General features: G+C 38.4%; 1 protein-coding gene across 4 annotated transcripts in view; it reads right to left on the bottom strand.

Moving 5' to 3' along the window:
* Window positions 1-65: 65 nt before the first annotated feature.
* MYO1B (myosin IB) overlaps window positions 66-18,036 on the bottom strand; it is a 172,493-nt gene continuing 154,522 nt past the window's right edge. For 3 of the 4 annotated variants that reach the window (XM_019662350.1, XM_019662351.1, XM_019662349.1), the window contains 5 exons: window positions 17,435-17,521; window positions 14,148-14,222; window positions 12,660-12,794; window positions 10,443-10,549; window positions 66-312 (listed from right to left, as the gene is read on the bottom strand). In XM_019662350.1, the coding sequence (XP_019517895.1) occupies window positions 99-312; window positions 10,443-10,549; window positions 12,660-12,794; window positions 14,148-14,222; window positions 17,435-17,521 (618 nt within the window). In that variant the 3' untranslated portion in view covers window positions 66-98. The remainder of the gene's footprint in view (window positions 313-10,442; window positions 10,550-12,659; window positions 12,795-14,147; window positions 14,223-17,434; window positions 17,522-18,036) is intronic. The other variant, XM_019662352.1, reaches the window with a different exon arrangement.

An 18,036-nucleotide genomic window follows, 5' to 3' on the forward strand; every position in this document is an offset into this window, starting at 1 on the left:
TTTTTTTTCAGAAAACAAGCAAAATTCCTCTAAGGCTTAAAGGTAAGGGAAAGTAGCTCCCTTCACAGTAACCCTGTTGAGAATAAGAAATATAAATTTTAACAGTCAGAAAACTGAAGATGATTGTCCCAAATGATAAACACTTCTTGCAGTTCTTCAGGGTTAATTAGCGTTTTTACCTTCCCATTTGCACGGTTAATTTTGTTCACAACTTCAGCAATGATAATCTTTTCTTCAATGGCATCTTGGAGTTTCTTATACTTGGGATTCTTATTGATTTCCAGATAAGCCCCTTGGAATGGTTGCCCAACGCTAAAGAAAAAAAAAAAATTCTCTCATATCAGAAATAGTTTCAAATGAAAGCACTATTGGAAAAAGATAACAGGTCAGTTGATTCCATAGAGTGTATGACAACTTCATAAAAAGTTAACTTGTTTGATATATTGTATACGTTATTCACATACTTGTCCTAAATATAAGCTGGACATGGAAACCAAAACCTATTTCAAATATATTTTTGATGTGCTCATGGTATTTGGTAAGTAGGACTTTGATAAAAATCTTATCACATGAAACAATCAAAATAGAAATCACTCACAAGAACAACCAAGACCCAAGCGCAGGGCCTCATATGAAGGAAAAGACAATTCTTTCTAATCTGTTAATTGACAACTGCCTATAAAAAAATGCATTAATGCCTTTAAACAATATGTAGCAATGAAAAAAAACAGCACGAATCATTACCATCACCTGATCCAAAGAAAAATGTCATTTTGTTGAAGAGTAAGAAAATCAATCAGCCTTCTGGGGGAAAACAGGGTCCAGAGCAACCACATTAGCAGAAAACCATAGAACACTTAATATTATCTTGTAAGTCTGGCTATAAAGAGGCAACATATAAAAGAAAAATCAGGCTTCTCCTCCTAGGATATGGCCCTAAATGGACAGAAGTGGCCGAGGTCAACATTTAGAGTCAGAGCAGTTTTCTTTCAAAAAAAACTACTTCTTACAAGAGGCATCATCATGCATATAGCACTAAAATATCAATTTCCCTAAAGATTTGTGGACACTCGCAGGGAAGCTTCTTCAAAGACATTAAAAACAAAAACAAAAACAAAACAAAACAAAACCCAAACCCAATTCATTTTGAGCTATAAAGTTCTGGCAATTTGCAAATACAACTTTACATGCTTGTCTTGTGGGTGGAAGATCAGGGAAGAAAAATCCACGTAGGTGGTCAGTGTTTCACAGATCCCAGCATAGAGAAGGCCGACACCCAGGAGGGTTGCTGCTTCACATAGTGATGGGATGGTGAATCATTCCACCCCTCGGACTGCTGTAGGGTGAGCGTGCCACCATCCCTGGAAACTGAAGAAAAAACGCCCTCCAAAAAACTTGGCTTGATGTTCACATTTTTTGTTGTTGTTCATATTCAAAAGTGTTTTTAAGAAAAAGTGCTAAGAGCCTTTGAATGTGTTTCTTCAAAAATGCATTTTTCTCTCTCCAATTTCTGAAGAGTCATCCACAGGGAATGTTAATTAAGGAGGTTACTCTACAATTTAAAAATATATAAAGAAAACATTAAATAAAATTACTTGCTGGAGAAAGCATAGACACAATTTTCCTGTTTGAATACACTGTATATAACAGGCACTTTGGCCGACTTTGAATTTAGATGCTATGTTTGACTTAGGAGAATATATTCCAGCTCAAGCAGCTAATCAGCTGACCAAGGAAGCTGTGTCATTTAAAATATTTAAACACAGTGAGTCTGGCAACTTATGTTCTTTTAATCTTTAAAAGAAAGCTTTCTGCCCCAGGCCCAATACTGGTGGTAGCCAGCCTTGGTTCACAGTGAGGCCACACCCACAAGCCTCCAGGTCCAGCACAGGCAGCAATCAACCACATGTAGCTTTGTGGCTGTTACCAGGTAGCCCCGAGTGGGTCACAGGCAAGGCTGAAATTGGCCTGCATGGAAACCCCTCCCAACAGACACCAGAAACAACACATCCAGAGGCCGGCTTCAGACCACACCAGAGCACTACCTGGCTAGCCCCACAAGTGGCACAAAGGGTGGTCTCAACAGGCACAAGCGCCTGTGGAGGCGAATCCTCCTCTGAGGGAGTCAGCCCCCACACAGAAGCTCATACACTGTGGGCACAGCCAAGCCTCAGTGAGCCTAAGAGCTAATCCCACTCACTGGCGCCAAAAGTAATCAAGGTTCAACTACAACAGGACAATACACACAACACTCACACGGGACACTCCTAGAACACACACACAGGAGATCAGAGAAACTGCCATTGGACCACACAGGACATATACTACATAAGGCAACCCAGCAAAGAGAAACACAGGAGATCTACCGAATACATAGAAACAAACACAGAGTAAACAAAGAAACATGTCCCAAACAAAAGAACAGGAGAAACCTCCAGGAAAAAAATCAAATGAAATAGAGGCAACCAACCTACCAGAGACAGAGCTTCAAACGCTGGTTGTAAGAATGCTTAAGGAACTTATTGAAAACTTCAACAAAGAGACAGTAAGCATAAAGAAGGGCATAGAAATCATTAAAAAAGCAAAACAGTCAGAAATAAAGAATACAACTGAAATGAAAAATACACTAGAAGAAATCACCAGCAGATTAGATGAAGCAGAGGATCAATTCAGTGATTTAGAAGACAAGGTAGTAAAAAACACCCAATAGGGGCCGGCCAAGTGGTGCGATGGTTAACAGCTGGTTTGGGACGCCAGAGGGCCCCGGTTCTGATCACACATATGAGGGCCAGTGACACTGCCCTCCACAGCTAAGATGCTGAACAACAGCTCAACCTGGAGCTGGGCTGCTGTGAGTCGCCTGCGTAGGCGTAGGCTGCAGCCCCTGTGGCAGTGGGTTGCCATGGGCTACCGTGTGTAGCCAGCAGCCAGTGTGAGCAGGCAAGCAGCTGCAGTGAGTGGCCGTCCAGAAACCGGCAACTGATCTGCCTCGCCCGGGAAGAGTGCAACGATGGTGCCAACTTAGGCCAGTGAAGCAACGTCCTCCACAACTAGACTGAAGAACAAAAAGACAGCAACTTGTCTGTTCCCCTTCCCCCAATTCTCTAGCACTGTTCCCATCCTCCCAATTACCCAATAAAAAAAAACACCCAATAGGAAAAACAAAAAGAAAAAAGAATAATAATAAAAGAAAGAACAGCTTAAGGGACCTTTAGGACAATATCAAGCATAACAACATTCACATCATAGGCGTACCAGAAGGCTAAGAGAGGGAGGCATGGATTAAGAATTTATTTGAAGAAATAATGATGGGGAACTTTCCTACCTGGCAAAGGAAACAGACATACAAGCCCAGGAACTACAGAGTCCAAACAAGATGAACCCAAACAAGCCCACACCAAGTCAAATTATAATTAAAATGGCAAAGGTTAAAAATAAAGAGAGAATCCTAAAATTAGCAAGAGAAAGACAATTAGGTACCTATAAGGGAGCTCCTATTGACTGTCTGCTGATTCCTCAACAGAAACTTTGCAGGCCAGAAGGGAGTGGCAGGAAATATTCAAAGTGATGAAAAAACAAGGGCCTACAACCAGGACTACCCTATCCAGCAAGGCTGTCATTTAAAAATTAAGGAGAGATAAGGAGCTTCCCAGACAAGAAAAAGCGAAAGGAATTCATTACCACCAAGCCCGTATTACAAGAAATGTTAGACGGACCTCTATAAGAGAAAGAAGGTGAAAATCAAACAAACAAAAGAACATCAAAAATAAGAATAATAAGGGCTGACTGAGTGGCGCGTTGGTTAGGAGTTGGCTTGGGACACCAGCTCTGAGCAGCAGGGCCCCGGTTCGGATCCCACACATGAGGGCCAGTGACACTGCGCCCTCTACAGCTAAGATGGTGAACAACAGCTCGACCTGGAGCTGGGCTGCCGTCAGTCACGGGTGATGGCGTAGGCTGCAGTGGGGCTGGCCGGCAGTGGGCGTGAGCTTTCGTGAGCTGCCATGAGCAGCTGTCCAATGGCTGGCAAGCAACTGCCTCAGCCGGGAAGAGTGCAATGATAATACCAACATGGGCCAGTGAAGCAACGTCCTCCACAACTAGACTGAAGAACAAAAGGACAGCAACTTGTCTGTTCCCCTTCCCCAATTCCCCAACACTGTTCCCCTCCCCCAATTCCCCAACAAAATCTTAAAAAAAAAAAGAATAAAATGGTTGAAGAATAATAAAATATGTACCTACCAATAATCACTTTAAATGTAAATGGATTAAATTCTCCAATCAAAACACATAGGGTGGCTGAGTGGATAAGAAAACAAGACCCACACATGTGTTGTCTACAAGAGGTCTATCTCAGATTGAAAGATACACAAAGACTGAAAGTAAAGGGATGGAAAAAGATATCTCATACAAATGGAAACGAAAAAAAAAGTCTGAGTGGCAATACTTATATTGGAAAAAACAGACTTTAAAATGAAGACTATAATAAGAGACAAAGACGGACATTACATAATAATAAAGGAATCGATCCAACAAGAGAACATAACCCTAGTAAACGTTCATACACCTAACATAGGAGCCCCTAAATATATAAAACAGATATTGACAGACATAAAGGCAGAGATCAACAGCAACACAATCATAGTAGGGGACTTTAACACCCCACAGACACCAATGGACAGATCTTCCAAACAGAAAATCAACACAGAAACAGCGGCCTTAAATGACACACTAGACCAGCTGGATTTAATTGATATTTTTAGAACATTTCACCCCAAAGCAGCAGAATATACATTCTTTTCAAGTGTACATGGAACATTTTCCAACATAGACCACATATTAGGCTACAAAATAAGTCTCAATAAATTTAAGAAGACTGAAATCATATCAAGCGTCTTCTCTGACCACAGTGGTATGAAACTAAATCAATTACAAGAAAAAAAACTGAAAAACACACAAAGACATGAAGACTAAATAACATGCTACTAAATAATAAATGGGTCAACAATGAGATCAAGGAAGAAATCAAAGATACCTTGAGACAAATGAAATGAAAACACAATGACCTCAAATCTATGGGATATAGCAAAAGCAGTCTTAAGAAGGACATTCACAGCAATATGGAAACAAGAAAAATCTCAAATAAACAGTCTAACTTTACACCTAAGGAAACTGGAAAAAGAACAGCAAACAAAGTCCAAAGTGAGGACAAGGAAGGAAATATAAAGGTCAGAGCAAAAATAAATGAAACAGAGGCAAAAAACAAAGAAAAACACAAAAGATCAAGGAAACCAAGAGTTGGTTGTTTGAAAAGATAAACAAAATTGACAAACCTTTAACCAGACTCATCAAGAAAAAAAGAGAGAACCCAAATAAATAAAATCAGAAATGCAAGAGAAGTGACAACAGACACCACAGAAATATAAAAAATTTTAAGAAAATACTATGAGTAGTTACTATATACAAACAAATTGGACAATCTGGAAGAAATGAATAAATTCCTAGAAGCATACAATTTTATAAGACTGAATCAAGAAGAAACAGAAAATCTGAACTAATAAATTACTACTAATGAAATTGAATCAGTAATCAACAAGCTCCAAATAAACAAAAGTCCTGGACCAGATGGCTTTTAACAAGGCCACTATTTTACAAGGCCACTATTACCCTGATTCCAAAACCAGACAAAGACATCACAAAAAAGAAAACTATAGGTGAATATCCCTAATGTACATAGATGTAAAAATCCTCAACAAAATATTAGCAAACCAAATTCAGTAATACATTAAAAACATCATACACTACAGTCATACGTGATTCATTTCTGGTATGCAAGGTTGGTTCAATATTCACAAATCAATTACCATGATACACCACACAAACAAAATGAAAAATAAAAATCATTTGGTTATATCAACAGATGCAGAAAAAGCACTTGACAAAATCCAGCATCCATTTATGATAAAAACTCTCAGCAAAGTGGAAATAGAGGGAACACATCTCAACATAATAAAGGCCATATATGACAAACCCACAGCTAATATCATACTCAATTGGGAAAAGCTAAAAGCATACTCCTTGAGAACAGGAACAAGACAAGGATGCCCACTTTCACTTTTCTTCAACATAGTACTGGAAGTCCTAGCCACAGCAATCAGACAAGATAAAGAAATAAAAGGCAGCCGAACGGGAAAGGATGAAGTAAAACTGCCATTATTTGCAGATGACATAATACTATATAGAGAGAAACCCAAAGATTCCACAACAAAAACTATTAGAACTGATAAATGGATTTAGTAAAATAGCAGGATACAAAATTAATATTCATAAATTGGTGACATTTTTATACACCAATAACAAACTATCAGAGATATTAGGAAAACAATCCCATTTACAATTGCATTAAAAAAAACACACAAGAAAAAACAAAAACAAAACAAAAAACTTATGAAGAAATTTAACCAAGGAAGTAAAAGACCTGTACTAAGAAAATTATAAGACACTGGAGAAATTAAAGATACAGATAAATGGAAACATATACCATGCTCATAAACACGATGAAGTAATGTAGTTAAAATGTCTATCCTACCCAAAGCACTCTATAGATACAATGCAATCCCTATCAAAATACCAATAGCATTTTTCACAAAACTAGAATAATCCTGAAATTTATATGGAACCATAAAAGACCTGAATAGCTACAACAATCCAGAGAAAGAAGAACATAACTGGAGGTATCATGCTATCTGATATTAAATTATACTACAAGGCCATAGTAATCAAAACAGCATGGTATTGGGACTGGCTGAGTGACTCAGTTGGTTAAGAGTGCGAGCTCTGAGCAACAGGGTGCCGGTTCGAATCCCACATGGGCCAGTGAGCTGCGCCCGAGTTGAGCTGCCAACAGGTGGCAGGATGGCTCAGCTGGTGAGAGCACATGCTCCTAACAACAAGGTTGACGGTTCAACTCTCACATTGGAATGGTGGACTATGCCCACCCACAACTAAGATTGAACACGGCACCTCCACATCTAAGATTTAAGGACAACTTGGCTGTTCCCCTTCCCCAATTCCCCAACACTGTTCCCCTTCTCCAATTCCCCAATAAAATCTTAAAAAACAAACAAACAAAAAACCAGCATGGTATTGGCATAAAAACAGACACATTAATGGAGTCTAAGAGAGAGCTCAGAAATAAATCCATGCCTGTATGGTCATTTAATCTATGACAAAGGAAGCAAGAATATACAGTGGGGTAAAGACAGTCTATTCAATAAATTGTGATGGGAAAACTGGACAGATACATGCAAAAAAATGAAACTGGACCACCTTCTTACACCATATACAAGGATAAACTAAAAATAGATTAAATGTAAGATGAGAAACCATAAAACTCCCAGAAGAAAATAGAAGTATAGAAAGTAAACTCTCAGATGTTACCCTTAGAAATTTTTTTATTGATATAGCTCCTAGGACAAGGGAAACAAAGAACAAACAAAAAAATGGGACTACATCAAACTAAAATAAGTTTTTGCACAGTGAAGGAAACCATCAACAAAATGAAAAGACATCCTACTGAATGGGAGAAGATATTTGCTAATGATATATCTGATAAGAGGTTAATATCCAAAATTTATAAAAAATTCATACAACTCAACACCAAAAAAAACAAACAATCCACTTAAAAAATGGGCAGAGGTGGCTGGCCAAGAGGCTCAGTTGGTTAAGAGCTCGCTCAAGAGTGTGAGCTCTGAGCAACAGGGTCGCCAGTTCGATTCACGGCCCAAGCTGAGCTGCTGCTGAGCTGCCAACAGGTGGCAGAGTGGCTCAGGTAAAAAAAACAAAATGGGCAGAGGACATGAATAGACATTTCTTCAAAGAGGACATACAGATGGCTAATAGACATATGAAAAGATGTTCAACGTCACTAATCATCAGAGAAATGCAAATAAAAACCACAATAAGATATCACCTCACTCCTGTCAGAATGGCTATCATCAATAAATCAACAAACAAATGTTAGTGAGATGTGGAGAAAAGGGAACCTTTGTGCACTGTTGGTGGGATTGCCAATTGGTGTAGCCACTATGGAAAACAATATGGAGGTTTCTCAGAAAATTAAAAATAGAACTGCATTATGACCCAGCAATTTTACTCCTGGATATTTATCAAAAAAACTCCAAAACACTAATTCAAAAAGATATATGCACCCCTATGTTTACTGCAGTGCTATTCATGACAGCCAAGATATGGAAACAACCAAAATGCCCATCATTTGGATAAAGAAATTATAGTACATAATGGGTGCCAAAAAAATGTACACACCTGACTTGTATTCATCTTTTGTTATCTGTATATATTGAGTATTACAATTTTAATACAGTTTAATTCCTTCCTTAAAATGTGTATACATTTTTTTGGCCTCCTCTGTATATACAATGGAGTATGATTACTCTGCCATAAAAAAGAATGAAATTTTACCATTCACAAAAACATGGATGGAACTAGTGGGTATTATGCTAAAATAAGTCAGCCTGAGGAAATACAAATACTATATGATCTCACTTATATATGGAATCTAAAGAACAGAATAAACAAACAAACAAAACAGAAATGGACTCATAGATATAGAGTGAACTGTTGGTTGCCAGATGGCAGGGGAATTAAGGGGATGGGTGAGAAAGGTAAAGAGATTAAGAAGTAAAAACTGGTTAAAAAAAAAGAAGTAAAAATTGGTAGTTACAAAATAGTCACAGGGATGTGAAAACCAGTGTGGGAAATATAGTTAATAATATTATAAAAACTATGTGTAGTATCAGATGGTACTAGACTTATTGGGGGGAATCACTTCATAAATTATATATATGCCTAACCACTACGCTGTACACCTGAAACTCATAGAAAATAATGTTGAATGTCAACTATAGTTTAAAAATATATATGCAGTCATGGAATGTAAAGTATAGTATAGGGAATATAGTCAATAGTATTGTAATAGCTATGTATGGTGTCAGATGGGTAGTAGACTTGTTAGGGTTATCACTTTGTGAAGTAAATGTCTGATCACTATGTTGTTTTTGTACACCTGAAACTAATTAAAAAAAAAAAAAAGAAAGGAAGAGCTCTCAAATGTGTAAAGACACAGAGAATAAAACCTACCATTATGGAATACATGTGAATATACTTAGCATATAATACATTTTTATTTCTAGGCCATTCTTTGGGAGAAACTAAAAATTGTTCTAGATGTGGCTTGAAATTGTACAATCTACATTTTTATAAATACCAGATGAAAAGGGGATAGGAATTCTGAGGGGAAATGATGAACTTGGGAAATGTAAGATAAGCAGTCTTCACCAAGGACTTCACTTGGCAAACTTGCAATCTGTGTTATTATTTCACTGAGTACTTAACATCTACAATAAAAAAACTGAACTTGCTGCATAGAACACCAAAGTCATGCCCAATGACTCAGCAGACCAAGGACCACCACACAGCAGTGCTTAAACAACACTCAAAAAGTGACATACTGGCTCACTCTTTTCATTGGGTTAAAAAGGAGATATGCTGGGGCCGGCCGAGTGGCGCGATGGTTAAGAACTCGCTTGGGATGCCAGAGGGCCCCAGTTCGGATCCCACATACGAGGGCCAGTTACACTGCCCTCCACAGCTAAGATGCTGAACAACAGCTCAACCTGGAGCTGGGCTGCCGTGAGTCGCCGGCGACGGCGTGGGCTGCAGCCCCTGTTGCGGTGAGTTGCCATGGGCTGCCGTGTGTAGCCAGCGGCCAGCGTGAGCGGCCAGCAGCCGCACTGAGCGGCCATCCAGAAGCCGGCGACTGAACTGCTTCACCCGGGAAGAGTGCAATGATGGTGCCAACTTGGGCCGGTGAAGCAATGTCCTCCACAACTAGACTGAACAACAAAAGGACAGCAACTTGTCTGTTCCCCTTCCCCTAATTCCCCAGCACTGTTCCCATCCCCCCAATTTCCCAATAAAAATCTTTAAAAAAAAAAAAAAGGAGATTCTGACCCAGCTTATTAAATAAAGTAGGAAGGCTGGAATGGTAATTACAGTATACAGCCAACAGAAATTGGACTAGTCTTAGAAAAGTATGGAACACTCACAGGAATTTGCAATGTAAATCTATCTTAATAAATTATACCACTTTTACTTTAAATCATGACTTCTAATAATTCAGTTACGTGTTCAAGCTAATGCCAATGGAGTAAAACCAACAAAGGTAATCTCACTTCATTCCAGTATGGAAGGTGATGCGCCACTGTGTTTACATGACTCATATCTAGCTGCTCATAAAACAATTCACAAAATTAAAACTCTCTCATGCATGACCCAAATCGAACTCTACTAGAAAAGGCCTACAAACGTATTTGAGAAATTTTTAAAATACTGATTTTATGAGGAAAGCAAAGCCATCGTACCTAGATGGGTATAAAGCCTTCTTGTCTTTGAAGAGTTCACTGGCTTCCAGTTTCTCTTCATAAATAAGTTTCTGCTGGTCTGTGAATTGATCCCTGTATTTTTTACACTGTGAGATATGAAGAAAGGGGGAGGGAAAAGTGAGATATTGCTTATATAAATAAACCATTACTCATTCTTACATATAATAAGCCAATTTTACAGCAGCGAGAATAAGAGTAAATGTGTACGAAATATTCATTTGAAAGGCCGACCGCGGTTTTCCTTTGTGGGTTTTATTGCTTATACTGCAGAACTTGGGACACTTCTTCAAAACATGCAAAGGCCCTGCTGGCATAGGCCTTGCTGAGTGTGCTGTTTCCTCACACTATGATGTCAGTCCCTGGACATGCTTCAGTGCCGAGGCTGCCACGCTCTTCTAAGAGATGCACAGCAAGGAAAACATCGTACAGCCCAGTCCAGGGCACACATTTACACACACATATATAGTCAACTGACACAAAAGCTTCACGAAACAATACTCACGTAGCCTTTCAATTTGTCATGTCCTCTTACTATGTTCTATTCGATTCTATTTCATTTAAGCATGTTGGTAGTGGCCTCTACATTGATTTCATGACCCACAAATGTGCTATGACCTGTAGTTTGGAAACCACTGTTCAAAATGTCCCACTATCATTTTTACAATGTGGACGTGAGACCTTAGGAATCCCCTCTTCACCCCGATTCTGAGACTGCACGGAAAGGAGACACAGGGTGGTGGGAGGGCAGGGCCAGGTTTTTTAGATGAACGCTCTAAGGCAGCAGTTCTCAACCTGTGGGTCGCGACTCCTTTGGGGGTCGAACGACCCTTTCACAGGGGTCGCCTAAGACCATCGGAAAACAAAAAGATATTTACATTATGATTCATAACAGTAGCAAAATTACAGTTATAGAGTAGCAACGAAAATAATTTTATGGTTGGGGGTCACCACAACATGAGGAACTGTATTAAGGGGTCACGGCATTAGGAAGGTTGAGAACCGCTGCTCTAAGGAATCCAGTTTCAGGTGTGGTTGAGAACCACTGACAACTGTATGAAGGAATGCTGGCACTGCTGCCCACCCTTTCAGGAATAACACATCCCTCTCATTCTCCAGCTCCCATCCAAGGGAGAGAAGGGTGAGATTCAGGGCCAGGGGAGGGCAGAGGCACAGCAGACCACCAGCACAAGCAGCTCCCCATGGCTATTGGGGAAAATAGTTTATGTCAGGCTCAAAAGGGGAGATGAACATCAAAACGTTGGTAACTCTCTCCAAACTGACTAAGTTAGGGAACAGATCTCAGAATCCAGTTCCACATTTTCTGCCGGTACCGATCATTACACTAATCAGTGAAGCTGTTGCTCTGTACATAGGTGATATGGGTAAGGAACAAGCCTCCATTGTTGGGTGGGAAAGTTTCCCAGATGTATCTATTAATCATTCACTTACTAGATATAAGGCCTTCAATCTAATGGTTTTATTATATCTGACAACTATATGTGTTTAGCGTTCCGCTTATCAACTAAGTTATTGAAATAAGGTCAACATCTATACAAGTACGCCATGTATCCCATGCTGAGCAACACCTAAACTGCATGTTATGTTCTCATATAAAATTAAGTGAGCCAAAATGTAAGGCAACATCAAATAGATTTTCAGCTTCCCTTTAATTCAGGTAGAAAAATATTTTAATGTCTTTGAGGGGCTTTTAAAGTGTTTTTTCCAGTCCATCAAAATGTGTGTGCACATTTATGTCCGTGTATGTGTTCAATAAATCTTACAAAAGTAAACTCATATAATTTGCAGAATTTAACTATATCATGTAAAGATGTTCAAACTTAATTATTTCTATCTCCTCTTGTATTATTCCTTCAGATAGGATGGAAAAAACAAAGAAAAACCTGAACTACTTGAAAGCAACTGGAATATGAAAGGGAAAGACAGGGCAGTCATGCCTCCACCCACCCACCTTTCCAGACATGGGGGAGAGGAGACCACCAGGGAACGCCTGGCTGCTCTAGGATTTCTCACGGAAAGCCAAGTACAATGCATGATTCAAAATACCAAAGTCCTCAAGTAACTCTCCTCCAAGCTAGAATAAGAAAGTGGTAAAAATCTGCTTCTGCATAACACCTCTCAAACGCTCAAAATATATGGTAAGAAGTCCCTTAAAAAAACATAACAAGACATTTTTACCCTCCACAAGTGGAAAATCCTTTTTAGCTCCTTGTGAGTAGAATCCAAGAATAGGTAAGGTCTTGATGGCCAATTCTTGTCTATTGGAGATAAGGAAGGCATCTTATTTTTCATTTCCAAGAAGTATTTTTGCATCTGTGTTGGGTTTGACAAAAAATACCAGATGAGTAAAATATACCAGAAAACATATTGTTTTACATAAACCAGAATTAAACAAAGCAGTCTTTAGTGGAATCCAGCAAGTTTTAGTTCACAAAATATTGTAAATGCTCTGAAAAGTCTCTATTCTACTCTTCATGTTGGTTTGGGAATCAAATGGTTAAGAGAAAAGAACACTGACATGAATGCTAACACTAAAGAGCTGTACTGTTTTAGCCACTAGTCATATGTGGCTATTTACGGCTGTATATTTAATTTTAAGTAATTAAAATTAAATAAAATTTAAAATCCTGTTCATCAGTCACATTAGTTACATTTCAAGTACTCAATAGCCACAGGTGGCTAGCAGCTACTCTTCTGTACCACAAAGATATAAAACATTTTCATCACAACAGAAAGTTCTATTGGACAGCTCTGTTCTACTTACTATGCGCCAGGCACTGTAAGGGCTTTATGTTATCATTCCATTTTAATCCTTACAACAACTCTATGAGTTTAGTGCTATTATTATCATCCCTGTTTTATAGATAATGCAATGAGGCTCATAGACATTAAAGAACTTGGCTCGAGTCACACATCTATACGTGGCAGAGTACGCTGGCTCCAGGGTCTCATCACTACAAATACTTCTCTGTAAGGCAGAGGGGACTTCAGAGTCTGTCCTGGCAGAGTGGAACAGCCTTGTACTCCTTCACCCCTCGACCCACTAACTTGTTCACCAAGCTTTTCTTGCTGCAGTAGTTTATAGGGCAAGACCTCCATATTTCCCCCAAATTCCTAACCCCCAATGGGATGACATTAGGAGATGGGGCCTCTAGGAGGTAATCAGGTTTCGACAAGGTCATAAGGGGAGAACTCCCATGACGAGGTTAGGGCCCTTCTAAGAAAAGGCAGGAAAAGTTTGCTTCTCTTCCTCTGCCACGTGAAGAGAACAGGGAGAGGCCCTCACTATGCTGGCACCCTGATTTTGGGCTGCCCAGCCTCCAGATGTGTAAGAAATAAATGTTTCTAATTTACGCCCCCTAGTCTATGGGATTTTTGTTATAGCCGCCTGAACTAAGACACCCGGCTTTCTTGAGTTCACTCACTTTCCCAAAAGTATTTTCTCTCTGTCAAATGAGAACATTTTATTAATTATATATGGGCCACAGATAACTCTTTTTGATACAGTTCTGCCTGAACTTGAATGGGAGATGATAAAAAAAAAGTCACAATCTCTCAGTGTCACAGTTATGATTTAACTGTTGCCAAGTCACATATTATAGAGTTGATCTTATTAACTATTTAATCCAATAATGCTAATGAGTCATATATAGAATGGAAACTTACAATTCGCTGAATTGTAAATTCATAAATTTTCTTTCCAGCGTTGGCTCTGAAGAATTTCCTGTACTCCCTACGTACCTTTAAAAAGAAACAGAATACAGTGAATAAGGCGTGGCCAGAAGATGCCCATACAGATGACACACCTCTATTCAAAATAAAAATAGGTGGAACAAATAAATTATAAGTGCCTCTCTGGATGTAGTAAAACAACTGAAGCCTACTGAGGCAGTGAATTTTAAGTCCGAGAAAAGGAAATTGAGAGATGCAAAGTGATAATACCAGAATGTTTTGATGTTTTAAATCCTCTTAACTAGTTTTTTTTTTAAAAACCTGATGATTTGATGAAAGACATTTTCAGGCATAGCTGCAAACTCATCACAAATCAAAATACATTTCAAAAAAATTACGTAAGGTAATTTTTACTTCAAATTGTTCTTAAAAGGCAAAACATGCCTGAAGAAGTATGCTGCAGTTTCTGAAAGCCTTACATATGAAGATAGGACCTCAGTACTACACACTGAGAACTGAAGGTGATTAAAAATAACAATTAAAAAAAAAAAAAAAGATTTGACCTACCACTATCTTCCATTTAATGGCATTGATTTTTCCCCTCATCCCTACTCCAACTAATCTTTCTACTGAATATTATCACTGCACTTAAGACATCATATCATAGTTTCAATTTACCTATTTCTTCTTTCCTACAGTCATATTCATATTTTATACTAATGTCTAACAAACAAAATAACTGAGTGAGGTGTTTGCTAAATGAAGGAATAATTAAATTTTGAAATTGAGGGAGGCATACTTAAATATTATTATCCAGCCATCAACTGAGTTAGAATTTAGTAAAATATTAGCCTATCTGAATAATACAGGCTTTATGTAACTTTCTCTTTTATCTTTAGTTTTCTCAGTTTAACTGAACATGTTCAAAGTATTAGATTAGGGAGTGTAAGCTAGCAACTTACTGAACCAAATTTAGTTTGTAGAAAAATGTTTTATATGCATATTTTAACTTAAGAACTTCACACAGGAATTCAGACTACAAGTTTCTCTTATTTTCTAAGATCTAGCAACAGTGAGCCCCAGCCCCACGTGACGAGGACTGAGTAAACCAGGGGAGCTGCTGCTGCCTTTAGAAGAGAGACGCATGCTCCAAATTGCATGAGGCCCCACTGTGCTAACCCACCTTCCATCTGCTACTTCTCTCCACCGTGTGGCCTGCCCAGTCCCTCTGGGCATTTGAAGGCCAGACTCTACACCTGCATATTACTGAGGTTTAAAACTTCTCCCACACAGGATACCGGCAGTCTTTCCTTCCTTTTATCCATATTCTGTTACTGATTGTCATCTCTCTTTGAGCCAAGGAGTTGTTATATTCATAACCATTTCAAACCTCAAATTTATAAAGTTAAGTAGAAGAGGTAAGGAGAAGAAAACAGTACCTATTAATTGGCTCCTGAAATTACAACAGCATAGGAAAATAAAGTTAAAGGGAGGTTTCGTGGAAAACATAGCCTTAGAAATATACTAGAAGTCCTACTTTATTTAGTTGAACATCATTATCACTGAGTTCATTGCAATATGCTTTTTGATAGTCTTAGGGCAGGCCCTTTTTCCTGAAATATCAGCTACATACAGAAAAGGCCTGGTGACAACATGTTGGCATAAAGAACAGGTTTCCCTTATGGACCCTAGAAGTCCTAAAAGGATCCATTGAATTTTGTACTCAATTCTACAAAAATGAAGTCATCTAAAAGGGCAAAACTCCTGTTCATTATCAACATAATTCTTTATAATAAAAAGTATAAAATTATTATATTCTTGGACTTCAAAGAAGCTTAACCTTATTTCTTAACAATAATAATGGTAACACTTAAATAACTTCTGTTTTGTTGGAAACTGGAAAAAAAAGCTATGTCTAGGTAGTCCAGATAACCAGCTAAAACAGCATTCACCTACAAACTGAATTTGGTTTATAGGTTGCTAACACACACTCCTTATATGAAAGTATTTTTGAAATCACATAGTTAGTTAAACCCAGAAAACTGAAGATAAATGTGATACTGCTGGTAGAAGTCATCACAGAGAGTAAAAATCCTGACCCAATGTTGTCTGTTCCTTCCTCTTATGAAAGTTAGAATGCAAATTAGAACACGTGAATGAAATGGGAAATAAAATCCTTAGTTTTGATTTTTAAAAAATAGTAGGTATAGAACTTATTCAAATATCTTGAAACAGAACATCTTAGATTCATATTTAAATTATTTCTTAATTACTTCAGAAATTGCTTGATGAATATTCAATATAATCACAAAGGTTAATCTACTAAAAGTTTATAGGCTAAACTTTCAGAAAAAAATGCAGATTGTTCAAAGCAGCGTTTATGGATACTGCTAACGGTGTTCAGACTCAGAGTCGATAGTTTCCTGGATAATATTCAAATATCTAGAAAAAGATGAATTGTTATAGTATTGAAGTAAAAATAACAAAGAGGAATAGTATCAAAAAAAGGGCCTAATTATTCCAAAAAGACAATATGGATGGCTCCTTATGGTGATGAGTTGTTAAGTATTAGGAAGACAAAATCCTTATGCTGTCTAAAGGTTTTTCCAAGCTCAGGATCATATTTACTTATGTGCATCCTTACCTCAAGTAGTAAGCACCGCTTTGAAACAAACCATGCCCTAAATTAGAAGCCACTTGACGCTAACGTTCTCTTTAACCTGAATGATCCACTGCTCATCTTATTCGTCAAAATCTGTACATTTAAGCAAAACTGTTTCGGTTCTATGCTGAACAATTAGAATGATGGTCATTTTGAAGAAAGCTCTGCTCCAGGAGCCATCATTGGAGCAGAATAGGCAGATAAAGAGAAACAAAAAGCTGATAACCCCCAGCTGGTCACTGCAGATGGTGGGTCAGTTTTTAGCTTATCTATTAGTAATCGTCTCATGAATAAAAAAATAATAATAAATAAAAATAAAGAAAGGCACTTCATCCTCCTAAAGATAGTATAAAACAGAAATTGGATAACAAAATGTCTTGGATAAAATATGCTATATTGCTATTACTTTAAACCTATTATTTAAAGAAATACACCAGAATAAAAATCAGAAAACATTAGTGTACATGTCTGTTCTCAAAAAGGAACACAATTAGGCAAGATGCCATTGTAAAAGACTGTGCAGACCGTCAGCAAGCATAATCAATCATTTTCTCGGGGTTAGTAGGCGCTAGGCTTTATTGAGTTCACCCTGGGCAGAAAGAAGGGGTTGAGGAAGTACCTTCAGTCCAAGCCAGTAAGCCCAAATGACAGCAACTGCATGCTTACGCCTAGCCTCCTCCTTCAAGCGTTTCAACTCCCTTCGAGCCTAGAATGTTTTAGATGGTAAATAAAAGAGCCCAATGCAGACAGCACAAACGACCAGAAAGACACCCCACCAAATAGAAGCGCGAATTTATGAATAAGGATTTCAGAATGATAGAGGAACTGTGCATAATCATTTCAACCCAAAGAATCAGTGTCAGGCTGGTGCAGTCCATTGCATTTTTAGTGTATTGAGATTCTGTTCCAGGGAGGGCAATCTGTGTGGTGCCCGAGGTAAGCACTCCTCCGCCCATTACTTCCATTCTTTTCCCTGTTCCTCCCGTTTTTACAACCTCCCTTATCAAAGCCTCAGAACTATGAGTGGCTCCTAATAATTTCAGTAGACCTCTCTTTGCTGCCAGGAAGGGTGGAAAGAAGCGGGGGGGCGCTAAAGAGCAATTCCTGAGTTCATTCATCTGGACGTAAAAAAAGACATCTCTTGTGAACAACCATTTAGAAAATTTGAAGGAATAAAGGTTGTTCCTCTGAAGTTCAAACAAAAACTCAAAGTGATTTCCA

This window comes from Hipposideros armiger, unplaced genomic scaffold (genome assembly GCF_001890085.2).
Source record: "Hipposideros armiger isolate ML-2016 unplaced genomic scaffold, ASM189008v1 scaffold_372, whole genome shotgun sequence".
Taxonomy (NCBI): domain Eukaryota; kingdom Metazoa; phylum Chordata; class Mammalia; order Chiroptera; family Hipposideridae; genus Hipposideros; species Hipposideros armiger.